At 40.3% G+C, this 12,272-nt stretch overlaps 2 protein-coding genes across 4 annotated transcripts in view; one reads left to right on the top strand and one right to left on the bottom strand.

The window, feature by feature from the left end:
• Window positions 1-149: 149 nt before the first annotated feature.
• LOC104942571 (poly(rC)-binding protein 2-like) lies at window positions 150-7,160 on the bottom strand. Of its 3 annotated transcripts, none has more exons than XM_010767817.1 (13): window positions 7,004-7,160; window positions 6,088-6,219; window positions 5,963-5,986; window positions 5,840-5,872; window positions 5,584-5,700; window positions 5,351-5,482; window positions 5,133-5,261; window positions 4,310-4,384; window positions 3,449-3,508; window positions 3,056-3,128; window positions 2,914-2,969; window positions 2,613-2,782; window positions 150-1,389 (listed from the first exon to the last, which is right to left on the bottom strand). In XM_010767817.1, exons 2-13 carry the CDS (start codon window positions 6,154-6,156, stop codon window positions 1,368-1,370), a joined length of 960 nt encoding a protein of 319 aa, XP_010766119.1. In that variant the 5' UTR covers window positions 6,157-6,219; window positions 7,004-7,160; the 3' UTR covers window positions 150-1,367. The 3 variants fall into 3 exon arrangements, with proteins under 3 accessions (XP_010766119.1, XP_010766120.1, XP_010766117.1); XM_010767818.1 differs by having other exon boundaries at window positions 150-1,379; window positions 3,467-3,508; window positions 7,004-7,159; XM_010767815.1 differs by having other exon boundaries at window positions 150-1,379; window positions 7,004-7,159.
• A 3,353-nt stretch (window positions 7,161-10,513) lies between these two features.
• Window positions 10,514-12,272, top strand: part of LOC104942583 (aladin) — a 6,338-nt gene continuing 4,579 nt past the window's right edge. Inside the window, exon 1 of the mRNA XM_010767829.1 lies at window positions 10,514-10,548. Coding sequence (XP_010766131.1) covers window positions 10,514-10,548 — 35 coding nt within the window. The remainder of the gene's footprint in view (window positions 10,549-12,272) is intronic.

The following is a 12,272-nucleotide window of genomic DNA, read 5'->3' on the forward strand; positions in this document are numbered from 1 at the left end:
ACTGGGTTATTTAGAAAAAATGTAATCCCCCACGGGAAGAAGCCATGTTGGATTATTCATATATCTTGAGCTTGATAACGGGTTAATTAAGGTGTCAGCTCTCTTTAGAATAAGGAAACATCCCAACATAAAAATGAAAAAACGGATTGTTTAAGCATTTCACATCTTTTTTTTATTTCTGCATTTCATTTCTTCAACAATTGAATTGCAACCAGATCTACAATAGTTTGAAAACGTGCACAAAAACGTGAGTTTCTTCATCCTGCAAAGAATAATAAAAAATAAAAATCTGACCCAGGCAAAAAAGGATAGCAGGAAACTAGTGTTAATTCTATAATTCTCCTTCTAGTTAATCATAATTTAATACCTCAGCATAATATACTTATAAAGACAAATGTGTCTTGTAGTTTTGCCCCTTGCAGCATTCCCCAGCCCTGCAGTTAAAAAAAATATTTTCTCTATTTAAAACAAACATTTCAATGTTATTATTATCATCATCATCATCATCATCATTACTATGGTCTTAGTAATTTCAGAGAAAAGAAAATATTTTCCTCTCATTCAGGCCCACACCTGGTGACCAAGGCCCACCCACCCTTATCAGAATCCAATACACAACAATGCTCAAAAGTCCTGATCGAGAAATCAAACGGATGGAAACACAGGAATGACACAAAACAATTACTCAGCAAATTAGAGGTGAGACAAAACGTAGCATAAAATTTGCGTTTGAACCCGCCCTCACCGAGGGATAAACTACCTTCTACGTTTTTCCTGCATACATCTTCACCTGGAGATCATTCACACCCACTGAAACCCGTTAAACCCACAATGCCTCATCAGGAAGTACAGCTTCAAATAGAAGATGGCAAATATCAATGAATTCTACTCTTACACAGAGCTGTGTATTAAATAAAAATAAATAGATATTTAAAAAGGGAGAGAACAGTCCATCTATAATGTTATGGTGTCTTTTTTCTTCATTTTTTGTACATTTTCTAAGAAAAATCTGACATAAGAAAAACATTATTTATGCCTTTCCAGATTTTTCCAAAACGTTTTACCTATATCAAGAAGTTCATACAGATATACAGTAAAATAAGAGGAAAAAATACAACAGAAGTCTTTAAAAACTATATGCAAAGGGGATTTAAAAACATAATAAATAAATAAAATACCGATATCATGATGATGGGGTAATTACAACTGAGTAGGTGTGTAACCAAAAAGAGGAGAAAACAGTGAGTTTATAGTACTTGGTTTTTGCATTAAGTTCAATAAGGGACCTCTTGGTAAAAAGTAGGGGGAGGGGTTACGTTAGGTGCTGATGAAGATCCTCCGGTCAGTTGGCTGCGAGTCCAGTAGCTTCAGAAGAGAGCCTGAGGAGCACAACACAGAACAAGAAGCGTTAAATTCCTTCATATTTCATTCTAAATTGTTATTTATTTGAATTTTCTGCAGGATATCCTCTCTTTTCACAAGCTACCCTTTGCAATAACAAAAGTAGCCCCAACATGATGAAGTGAGACAAATATTGTATTATTCACTTCCTCCAGACATTTTGGTCCCGTCCAAATGGGACCTTCCGCTCGTTCTCGCTAATGCTCTGGCAATAATAAACACATTCAATATTTCCACTCTAATCCCGTGATTAACCAATAACAGCTACATTTTAAAGCCCCTTTCATACAGATTAGTGCAATTTAGAGATTTAAAAAACGGCATGCAAGACAGAAAACAACAATAAAAGTGTTATGTTCACTTTTTAAAATAAGATATTAAAAAAATGATGATGGTATAAAAAGATGTGATTATTGATTACTAGGGTTGCAAAGGGGCGGAACCTTTCCATAGGTAGTCAAGCTGGGGAATTTTGGAAATATTCCATATTGGAAACTTTCCACGGGAACTATTGGAACTAACTGGGAATTGAGGGTAACTGTATCGTATCAAGCATAAATATAAACATTTTGTTTTTTCATAAGAAAACATCCATGCAAAATGACACAATTGAAAAACATGACATCTCAACAGATGTATTTGTAAGTAGAACAAAAACATAAATGTTGAGTTAAATATTACTCATCCCCCCCAAACCCCACTCATTCAAAAATGTGCTTTGGGCTCAAAAGTGTGGTCCAGTCTTCTAGAAATCATGTGTGCATGTGATGGAGGAATGCACAGTGCCTGTAGGGGGCGTGGTCTCAATAGCCATGCAGTAAGTTGTGTGCTATGCATGTCATTGAGGAATGGCATGGATATTCAAGTGTACTTGAATGGCGTCTGTTTGTTTTAGTCACGATTAAGCTAAAATATACTTTCTCCAACTTTATTTAAGTTCCCTATGAAGAGCCAAACTTCAATTTGGAAAAATCCCAGTTTATTCCAATGGAAATTTTCCATCTTTGAAAATTCCCGGAAATTTGCAACCCCTATTGATGACACATGAAAGGCGAGTTGTTACAAAGTGTAATCTCAGTTTCTTCTTGGTTATACCCCCCCAGTAAAACATGGTGATGTCTAGAGTGTTTAAGTTTCTGATAGACAGTAAGCCTGTTTCTGTATTAGTGCTGCTCTGTGAGGAGGTGTTGCCGTCGCATAACGCCTCTTACCTGGCATTGATCAGGTACTCGGCCAGGCTGATGCTGGCGTGGGAGCCGGTGATGGTGACCTGCCTGTCAGTGGAGCCCTCCACAGGGTTGGCAATCTTGATTTGAGCCCCTGACATCTGACGGATCTCATTGATCTTTGCGCCCTGACGGCCAATAATGCAGCCAATGAGCTGAGGGAGAAGAAGAAAAACGTAGGAACAATAAGCACTTTTAAGAAGAGGAACGATACAAAACAAACTTCTTAAAAGTGGCGCCATGTTTTTCTGCAAACTGAGTAAATGATGAGATGAATGCCACTTACATCGTTTGGAATGGTCAGCTCATGAGAGCCAGTTTGTGCAGAGGCGTCCATCCCAGCTGAAGAAATGCAAAGAAAGTGTTGACTGAGTGGATCGCTACAAATCTATATTAATCCAATATCCTCTTTCAATCTGTCTACCTACCCTGGAAGCCCTGGTTGCTATGTGCAATGGGGAAGGGGCTCTGCTGCATGGCCAGCTGGTGAAGTTTGGTGAGCTGCGGAAACAAAGGAGGGGAGGACACGGAGAGCAAACAAACCGAAACATGAGCGACAATCAAGAAGTGATTACAAAGTAGAAATCTGGAAATTCAGTGGTTGTAGTGAGGATGAGAAGAAATATGAAATGGAACATGGAGCTCATGATTTAGCCTAAAAGGGTATAAAAAAGGTTTTGTTGTTAAAAAGTTAAATAATGTTTGAAATTGTTAAATGGGTATCAGGCAATGGGAGATGGGAGATGAAGAGTCAGTGGGATGAAGTAAGAAAGTGGCATGGCTCCTGAGGACCGAAGATTCAAATATATTGGATCACTTACAGAGGGCCCTTCACTTACATCAGGCTGAGGAATGGCGTGCTGCCCTTGGACAGCGTATGCCTGCAAGGAGAGAACAGCTCTTAGGAGGGTGTGGCAGTGTCACAGTGTGCTCAAATATCCATCAGCCCTCTGTCCTTGGTGTGCCACAAGAACAGGTACGGACAGTGCATAAACTGGGTATATGCAGGAATCCTGAAGTCAAATGTAATGGACCTTTTTTAAGATCCTTTCCATACATTTTAAGATCTCATCGCCACCTCGAGTTTTAACCGGTTACATTGACACACTTTACCTCACATTTGCTATATATATATATATATATATATATATACAGTATTGATTGTCCTTCCTCCTTATCTTCCAACCATTTGGACGCAAACTAGCATTTCCCCATAACGATGTTGTTTAGCAACCGGCGTAAACAGACCTTCGCTCGCTATCAAGCAGTGAGCGTGCGATGTCCTGTTGAGATGACGTCAAATCCAACGGGATGCCATAAATAAACTACACAGAATCACACTACACACCTACGCAATGATTACATTCAGGCAGACTGTAGAATACAACCTCTTTGGACAATTTATATACTTATTGAAAACAAGCTACAAAATGTAATACCTTGGAAAATGCCGTTTAATACTTTTTAATAGCCTTACATTTGTAATCGACTTTTAATACTTTTTAAGACCCCGCGGACACCCTGTTAAAACACTATGATGATAGCTTGAGGATAATCAAATTCCTCCGACCAGAAGAGCTTCAGTAAAATGTGAGAATATTTCCCCCGAAACAGCAGACACTAACGGGACAAAAATAGCACACACAACAGATTTAGAGCACAAACAAAGAAGTGTTGTTTACCTGACCACCTGCAAAGATGACAGGAGAGCCTGAGGGTTTGGGTCTGTACGGGATGGTCACTCCCTTTGGGGGAGACTAAGAACACAGAAATATCACCATTAACTATTGAAGTCACATCAAAGGTACCACAGAATATAATAAACCATCAGAAGTATCCATACGGCTTTGGAAGAAAATCAAGCACTTTCAAGGTACCTAAACAACAAAGACTCCAGAAGCTCAAATCTAAAAATTGTAACGACAGATGTAACTGGGAAAAAAATCTGTTTCTTTTAGTCATCAGTCATTGTACATTTTCACTTATTTACACAGCTATTTATAGCAACGGATTGACGGGTGTGATCATGATTATTTAATGATTAGCTAGCTGTGTCTGGTGTGAGACGTGAGGAGATTTCATCTATTAAAAGAGTCACTTATGTAAGTGGTTGCGTATATGAAACACCAGATTGTGTGGGAAATCAAGTATTGTTCCAAGTGGGACATTTGATTTGCAGGCAAATTCATTTTACTTTCATGTTGCGGAGGAATTCAGTTTACTGCATTTTGGCTTCATTGGATAAAACAGATATATTTAAAAGTAGTTGGCATGCAGCAAAGGACCACAGGTTGGATTCGAACCGAGACCACTGCAGTAAGAAGTCATCGTGGGTCTATAAGGTGAGTTGCCATGGTGCCCAGGTCTCAATTAAGTTCTTATCTCATGAAAATCCTGACCATAAAAAAAATCCAGCATTTTCAAACGACTTTGTGTTTACCCTAAATAACAACATGTTTTAAAAACAGAGTGAAAGCGGGCATCATAATAAATAAGTGTCTGTACCTCAAGCATGACAACGCAGATCTGCTTGACACACTCGATAATGGACTGGGGGGTCCCTGCAACTGTGATGGCACGCTCTGTTGAGTTGGGCAACATGTCCCCTGCTACTTGTACCTGTGCTCCTGCAGACTGCAAAGACACAAAAAACCCACAAGTGTTAGGACAAATCAGGGATTAGACACTGGGTACACAACAACAAATTAAATATGAGAACAAACCTCTCTGATTTCCTTGATCTTGCAGCCACCCTTGCCGATGAGGGAGCCACACTGGCTTGCAGGCACGACGAGGCGCATGGTGACCGGGGGTTTGCTGGTGGCTGTACTGTTAGTCATTGAGGTGCTGATGTCCTGGAGTGAACAGTGACACGACAAGACGAGTAAGAAAACTTGAACGTGTTAATTTAGTTGCTAAAACATGTCTGAAATCAGATGAAGCGGGTGAATCTTACCTCCTCCAGTTTCTCAATGATCATGGAGAAGGCTTTAAAAATGGAGGTGGTTGGTCCCGCGAGAGTTATGATCCTCTCCGGACAGTTCCCCTCTGAGATGTTGATGCGAGCACCACTCTGTGGAAAAGGGAACAAAACAGGAAATATCTTCAGAATCAGGGATATCATATGAAGCATGAGTCAAATTCACTAAAAGTATGGACATGCTTCTTCTTGTTCACCCACATATGAACAATAAAGATAAAACATATCTTACCTCCTCTCTCATCTTCTTAACAGACTCTCCTTTCTGTGAAGAATATACAAATACACAATATTTACAAAACACAGAGGGCCAAGATGTAGACAGCAATCCTTCTGGCAGTAAAAAACAACTTACCTTGCCAATGATGCTACCAACCTCCTACAAAAGAGAACACAAATGTGTGTTAAAGCCTCTGTTCCTGGCAGAAGGAAAAGCGATGTTTGTGCTTATTTTCAAACACTGCATGTAATCACACTCACCTTCCCATGCATGAGTAGCCTGATGGTTAAGGTGACATTAAGTCCTCCTTCAACCAGGCTTGAGTCCATTTCTGCTGCTGAATCCACGATTAAACTGGCCACAAAGCTGGTCTTTGGTCACTGGTTGAATGTCTGCAATAGAGCGGAAAATGTGACTATCAGGGACAGGAAACTATGAGGACATCACAGCAGAAAAAAAGCCTTGTTTACTAAAAAAGCTGCTGTCAGTGCAGATCAATGTAGCGATGAATGCAGAGAGCATCGTGTTGATTTGATCTAGTGTTGTATTTAAACAACGTTATGTAGTCATGTTAAAGAATGAGGCTTTTCAGTCCAGTTATTCACGTTAGACTGGCCGGGGTCCACTCATTCACATTAGCACAATGACCCACTGTCTCCATGAGGCAGTGTCTATTACCTGGCGTAAAAACTGCTTTAGCGACATAGCTTATAGGTACATGTTTAAATACCGAAATGCAAGACCATAGCGTGCTCTTTATGTTATGGTTACTTTGTGTCGAGTGTGCATTAGCAGTACAATTAAGGCTCATAGGATAACATCGCAGATGCTATTTGATAAAGAGCATCACATCTAGTCGCGCAAGCAATGAATGCTACGTTAGCATTTCTATCAAACTACCAAAATACACAAGGAAAAACTGTTTGAATATTTGGCCACCATATCTATAATAACACACTAGAAAATACACTGGCTAGCAATTAACTCAGGATTGGCAATACAGTTAAACACAGTTCTGTTATTTTCCATTCAGGTCGCTAGCGTTAGCATCGCCTGATCCAGGAATTAGCCTGATCCCGCGGCCTACGGAGCGTATTGAGGCAACGCGCCGAGTTATCCCCGTCCTTCACTCCGGGAGCAAACCGACACAAAGACGCGTATTTCTGCAGGACTTACCCGATCCGTCCCTTGTAGAGTGTTCAGGGGGTGGGTAGGGTGGCAAGGGTGGAAGGGGAGAGGTTCGGGAGGGAGTTTTAAAAGGATCCGGGGAAGAGGGAAGAGACGCCGCTGTTCGATCGGACTCCACTCTTCTGCTTGGCACAAAAGACAAAATTAATTCAACTTTGACCTCTCAACTGCCCCGCCCCTCTCCCGGGGTCAACCCCGCCCCGGAGCGCTGCCCTGTGGATGGAAATGAACTGCCACTAACTACACTGTGGCTGTGTTAAATGTTTGAAAAAATAAAATAGGTAAGTTTTAAGTACATTTTGACACGCTGTTTATACTAAAGACCAAAACCCAATTTATATTGTGTTATACTGCTGAACTATACTACAATACCTTACACTATTTCTTATAATAATAATAATAATTATAATTATAAGTAGTTATAGTAATGTTATTTCTTTTATATCAACCCAACACATCTTATACCCCTATGTTTATACCACACCTTACTGTTCTATGTTAGTCTTATCATTAAGCCTGCTGTAATACATTATGTTTTGATATATTAATAGAGCCATATAGACTCACTTTAGACAGTTTCTTTTATCACATTTGTCTTGTGCAATTCCTTCTCACCTTTTAATATGTTGTACTGAGGGTAGATAAAGAAATGTTCTTTCTTTGGTTGTGTCCTTTTGGTTGTGTCCTATGAAGCCCTGTCCCCACTGCTGGTTATCTGTAAATCCAGCAGATGGCACAATAACTCTTTGAGCGACAGGAATCCAAATCAAGCTGGTTGCAGTCCCCTTTTAATCCTCCATCATTTCTTTCCGTTTGCTAAACAAGTTGCACTATCCATAGCTTGTTTTTCAGAATAAAAAGTATTGTTTGACCCAGAAAAAATATCTTAATGAAATAGTTATTGTAAAAAGTCCTCCCTACTCCCAGTGATGTTTCTGTTGATGAGTTCTGGATGAGTCAGAACTATACATTTACATTTTACAAATCAGGGCAGCTATAATAATAGTATTAATCATCCTACTGTAGTTAATCTCTCAGTACAGACTGAGTCAGTCCAAGGATGCTTGTGTAGGCTTCAGCGTTTTGCTATAAAGGTCTGACGATGAAAGTAGACAGTTGGTCAGTAATTAGTTCATGTGGTTAAGCAAGAGCAGAGCTGCACAAGTTGGCCTTTGTTGAAAATGGTATGTTGAATTCAATCAAATCCAGGGAGGCTTTAAAATAAAAGCTAACTTGGTCTGCGGTATTCACCTTTAGGCTTCTACGCCCTGGTGGTACTAGAAAACTGCTGATTTAGTATCACTGTGGCCGAAAGGAAGACTTCAGGAAATCACCTCTTGACCTGAAAATAATGAGCTTCGGCATTATTAATAAAGAAAAGAAAATGATTGATGACTTTCCGCTTCATGATAGATTGCCCTGTTTTCTGTGTAGGCTGTTTTGCCACATGAGTTATGGGATAAATGAGGATTTAAATTGTCGGCTGTTGTTTATTTTAAATTAGCAGAATAGAATCCAAGCACAGTTAAAACCTCCAAAACCTGGTGTTACCATAATTAGACTAGGGTACTTAATAAAAGAAGAAGAGATAGATTTAGTGGAACAGTATAGCTCTACAACCATGTGTTCATGGTCTGGTTGACAGCGCATTCTGCCTGAGCTAACTCAGCACATGTTCATTAATCTGGTGCACATCAGAGCACCCACAATACTGGTCAGAATAGCTCGTTATTGAATGTTACTAATCTTCTATTCCCGTGAGTCGTTAATCTTGTATAAATCCAATTCTCTAGCAGAACTGATGTCCCACGCAGCGTGGTTTACACACTGTTGTTTACACGTGTGACTCATGAATCACGTCTGGCTCTGTTTCATGGGTTTAAATTCACTCTGCGTTCGATAAATTGCCTCCACGAATGAAGAAATTGAGCTCAGCTACTCTGAAAGCAGTTTGTCTCAGCACTTCCTATTTTCTTATCTCGAGCATGAATCCAGGCCGTAGATGTTGGAGCTTGTTTCTCAAAGCCATCTGCAGTGCTGCCCGAATGGTGCCAGGCCTACAAGGCTAATGGTGTTTGTTTTTGTCCTCACCAGATTTGCCCCAATAAGCCAGCATGCTCTAGTAATAGGTACAACATTCACTCATGCATCATGAACAGTGTGGGTTTTTACTTTTTCATAGAAGAACATTGACAGGTTAATAAATAAGAAAACACATCATGTAAAAGACAAAGAACTTATTTTTTGTCATCACAAAAGAGATTTAATTAGGGTGGGAAATGCCTGTTTCTCTGATCATCTGAAGAGCGATCACCGAGAGATGGATTATACAGCCGAGAAGAGGTGCAAGCTCTTCAGCTTTTTCAATCAGCACATCTCCCTGGCCTTTTATGTGCGTCTCTCCCTGTCAAGTAATTGCTTACATAATCATCTGCTTACTTTAATCTCACAATCTTTCCCACAGTTTGTGCTTTTTCACACGTCCCCACTTTTCCTCCATCGTACCCCCTGCTAGATTCAACGCAACCTCCTCCAGTTCCCTGTTTTTCTCCTTCAGGGCTTTTATCTGACATGCCCACTGGCACTCTCACTCTCTCTCCGGGCCCTCTTCCCTTCACTGGTGAGTGGTCATTGATTACTGTACATGAATTGTATGATGAAATGCCACTCGCCCACCTAACATCCTCTTGTCAGCTGCCCCTGACATCCCACTGCCTCTGTGCATTGCAGACTGTCTTTGCTAGCCTCTGCTCACAATGTTACATTACATATGTGTGAAGTGGATTCACTTTTCTATATTGAGAGTGTAGTAACAGTAAGCCTCCAACTAGCACATATTTGCTGCAGATGTTCAATTTTATATTAGACTATTCAGCCGTATGTGTTTTGCTCATATTAAAGTAAATAATCTGGATTGCAGTGTGAAACCTGATGACACACTCAAAGCCACAGAGAGGGTTGTCCAATTAGTCACCTAATTAGCAAGTGAATATAGTTTCAAAAAATGTAAGGTCTTGAGAAGAGATGGAAAACAAAAGGATAAACCAGAGGATGTAGAAGTGGTTCAAACTATTTATTTCCTTAATTTTCCCCTTATGAGTTAATTTTATTCAATTTATCGAGATCACAACACATCTCAAAATAAAAAAATGTATCTTCCCAAGATAATGAAAAACTCTGGAGATTACAAAGATAGAAATCAAGATCACCAGAAAGTGCAATGCTTCATAAGTTTGAAGTAGTTGCCCTAAAAGACAATATCCTGTATTCTCTGGAAAACGTTTTTTAATTCAGGGTAATGGCATTATAAACCTTGTAATCTTGGGAAAACAACAAAAATTAGCTTGTTAATACGTGTAAATGGAGTAAATAAATGTTTGAATCATTGCTTTTATCCCATTATGTCTGGAAAACAATATTTGTAAGTTAATGGAAATGACAAGAATTAAAGTCATGATCTAGTTATCATGGGAAAACAGGTGATACAATGTCGAAACTATGGCTGTGAAGAGCTTCCGTATGAAACTCGGAGCGTATTATAATTATGGTTTAATGATACAATGAGAACAGAATAGTCTTTCCATTTGTTATTTGTGGCATCCATTATAGAAAATACCAATTGTGTTTGTGTGTTTGTATTCGTGACGGAGGGAATATTGGGATGCATGTGTGACAGAGCCGTGGGCAGTTTGAACAGATCTGTTAACTCTGTAAAATGAAGATGCAGAGCTGCACAGTGGGACTGAATTCTCTCTGCAGGGGTGTGAACGAAACCAAAAGCCTGTTCTTGTACAGTTGCTGCCACGTCACTACCTTTCCATAGCCGTAGTTAGATGGGGCCTGCGGGGTCACAGTGAGAGGTGACACGTGCCCACATAAACTGTCCAGTCAGGAACCAGAAAGGATGTAGAGCGGCTGTGACTCCCCGATCTTATTTTAAGAAGGTCTTCCACAAATAGTTTGCTCCCACAGAGACAAATAATTGGCCTGATATCTTGGGGGCACGAGCATGAGGAGCAGTCTGCATTTGAATGCCAATCCTCCACAGGAAGAACCCAGTTATTCATGCCAGTGGGCAAGCTCCCTGGACTCTGTGTGTTTAGGGAAACACATGCTATGGAAACAGAGCTTAAGACTGGGTTTGGAATTAAACAATACACCACCTAGGATTAGTACTAATGTATTTACATTGATGCACTCCACCCTGTGGAGCGAAATTAATGTGGTACTGCTCCAAAAATCGGGGCATACTGACTATATGCAGTGGGGCAGAAAAGTATTTAGTCAGCCACCAATTGTGCAAGCTCTCCCACTTAAAAAGATGAGAGAGGCCTGTAATTTTCATCCTAGGTATACCTCAACTATGAGAGACAAAATGAGAAGAAAAAGATCCAGAAAATCACATTGTCTGATTTTTAAAGAATTTATTTGCAAATTATGGTGGAAAATAAGTATTTGGTCACCTACAAACAAACAAGATTTCTGGCTCTCACAGACCTGTAGCTTCTTCTTTAAGAGCCTCCTCTGTCCTCCACTTGTTAACTGTATTAATGGCACCTGTTTGAACTCGTTATCAGTATAAAAGACACCTGTCCACAACCTCAAACAGTCACACTCCAAACTCCACTATGGCTAAGACCAAAGAGCTGTCAAAGGACACCAGAAACAAAATTGTAGACCTGCACCAGGCTGGGAAGACTGAATCTGCAATAGGTAAGCAGCTTGGTGTGAAGAAATCAACTGTGGGAGCAATTATTAGAAAATGGAAGACATACAAGACCACTGATAATCTCCTTCGATCTGGGGCTCCACGCAAGATCTCACCCCGTGGGGTCAAAATGATCACAAGAACGGTGAGCAAAAATCCCAGAACCACACGGGGGGACCTAGTCAATGACCTGCAGAGAGCTGGGACCAAAGTAACAAAGGCTACCACCAGTAACACACTACGCCGCCAGGGACTCAAATCCTGCAGTGCCAGACGTGTCCCCCTGCTTAAGCCAGTACATGTCCAGGCCCGTCTGAAGTTTGCTAGAGAGCATTTAGATGATCCAGAAGAGGATTGGGAGAATGTCATATGGTCAGATGAAACCAAAATATAACTTTTTGGTAAAAACTCAACTACACGTGTTTGGAGGAGAAAGAATGCTGAGTTGCATCCAAAGAACACCATACCTACTGTGAAACATGGGGGTGGAAACATCATGCTTTGGGGCTGTTTTTCTGCAAAGGGACCAGGACGTTGAAAAGGACCAAA

Source organism: Notothenia coriiceps, unplaced genomic scaffold (genome assembly GCF_000735185.1).
Source record: "Notothenia coriiceps isolate Sejong01 unplaced genomic scaffold, NC01 NC01_scaffold00004795, whole genome shotgun sequence".
Classification (NCBI taxonomy): Eukaryota; Metazoa; Chordata; class Actinopteri; order Perciformes; family Nototheniidae; genus Notothenia; species Notothenia coriiceps.

Excerpts from the sequence above, each read along its gene's own strand:
- LOC104942571 (XM_010767815.1), bottom strand. The coding sequence starts at position 6,156 with ATGGACTCAAGCCTGGTTGAAGGAGGACTTAATGTCACCTTAACCATC. Across the intron at positions 5,701-5,839 it reads TTAAGAAGATGAGAGAGGAG|AGTGGTGCTCGCATCAACAT; the intron begins GTAAGATATGTT and ends CCTTTTCCACAG. Across the intron at positions 2,970-3,055 it reads TAGCAACCAGGGCTTCCAGG|CTGGGATGGACGCCTCTGCA; the intron begins GTAGGTAGACAG and ends GCATTTCTTCAG.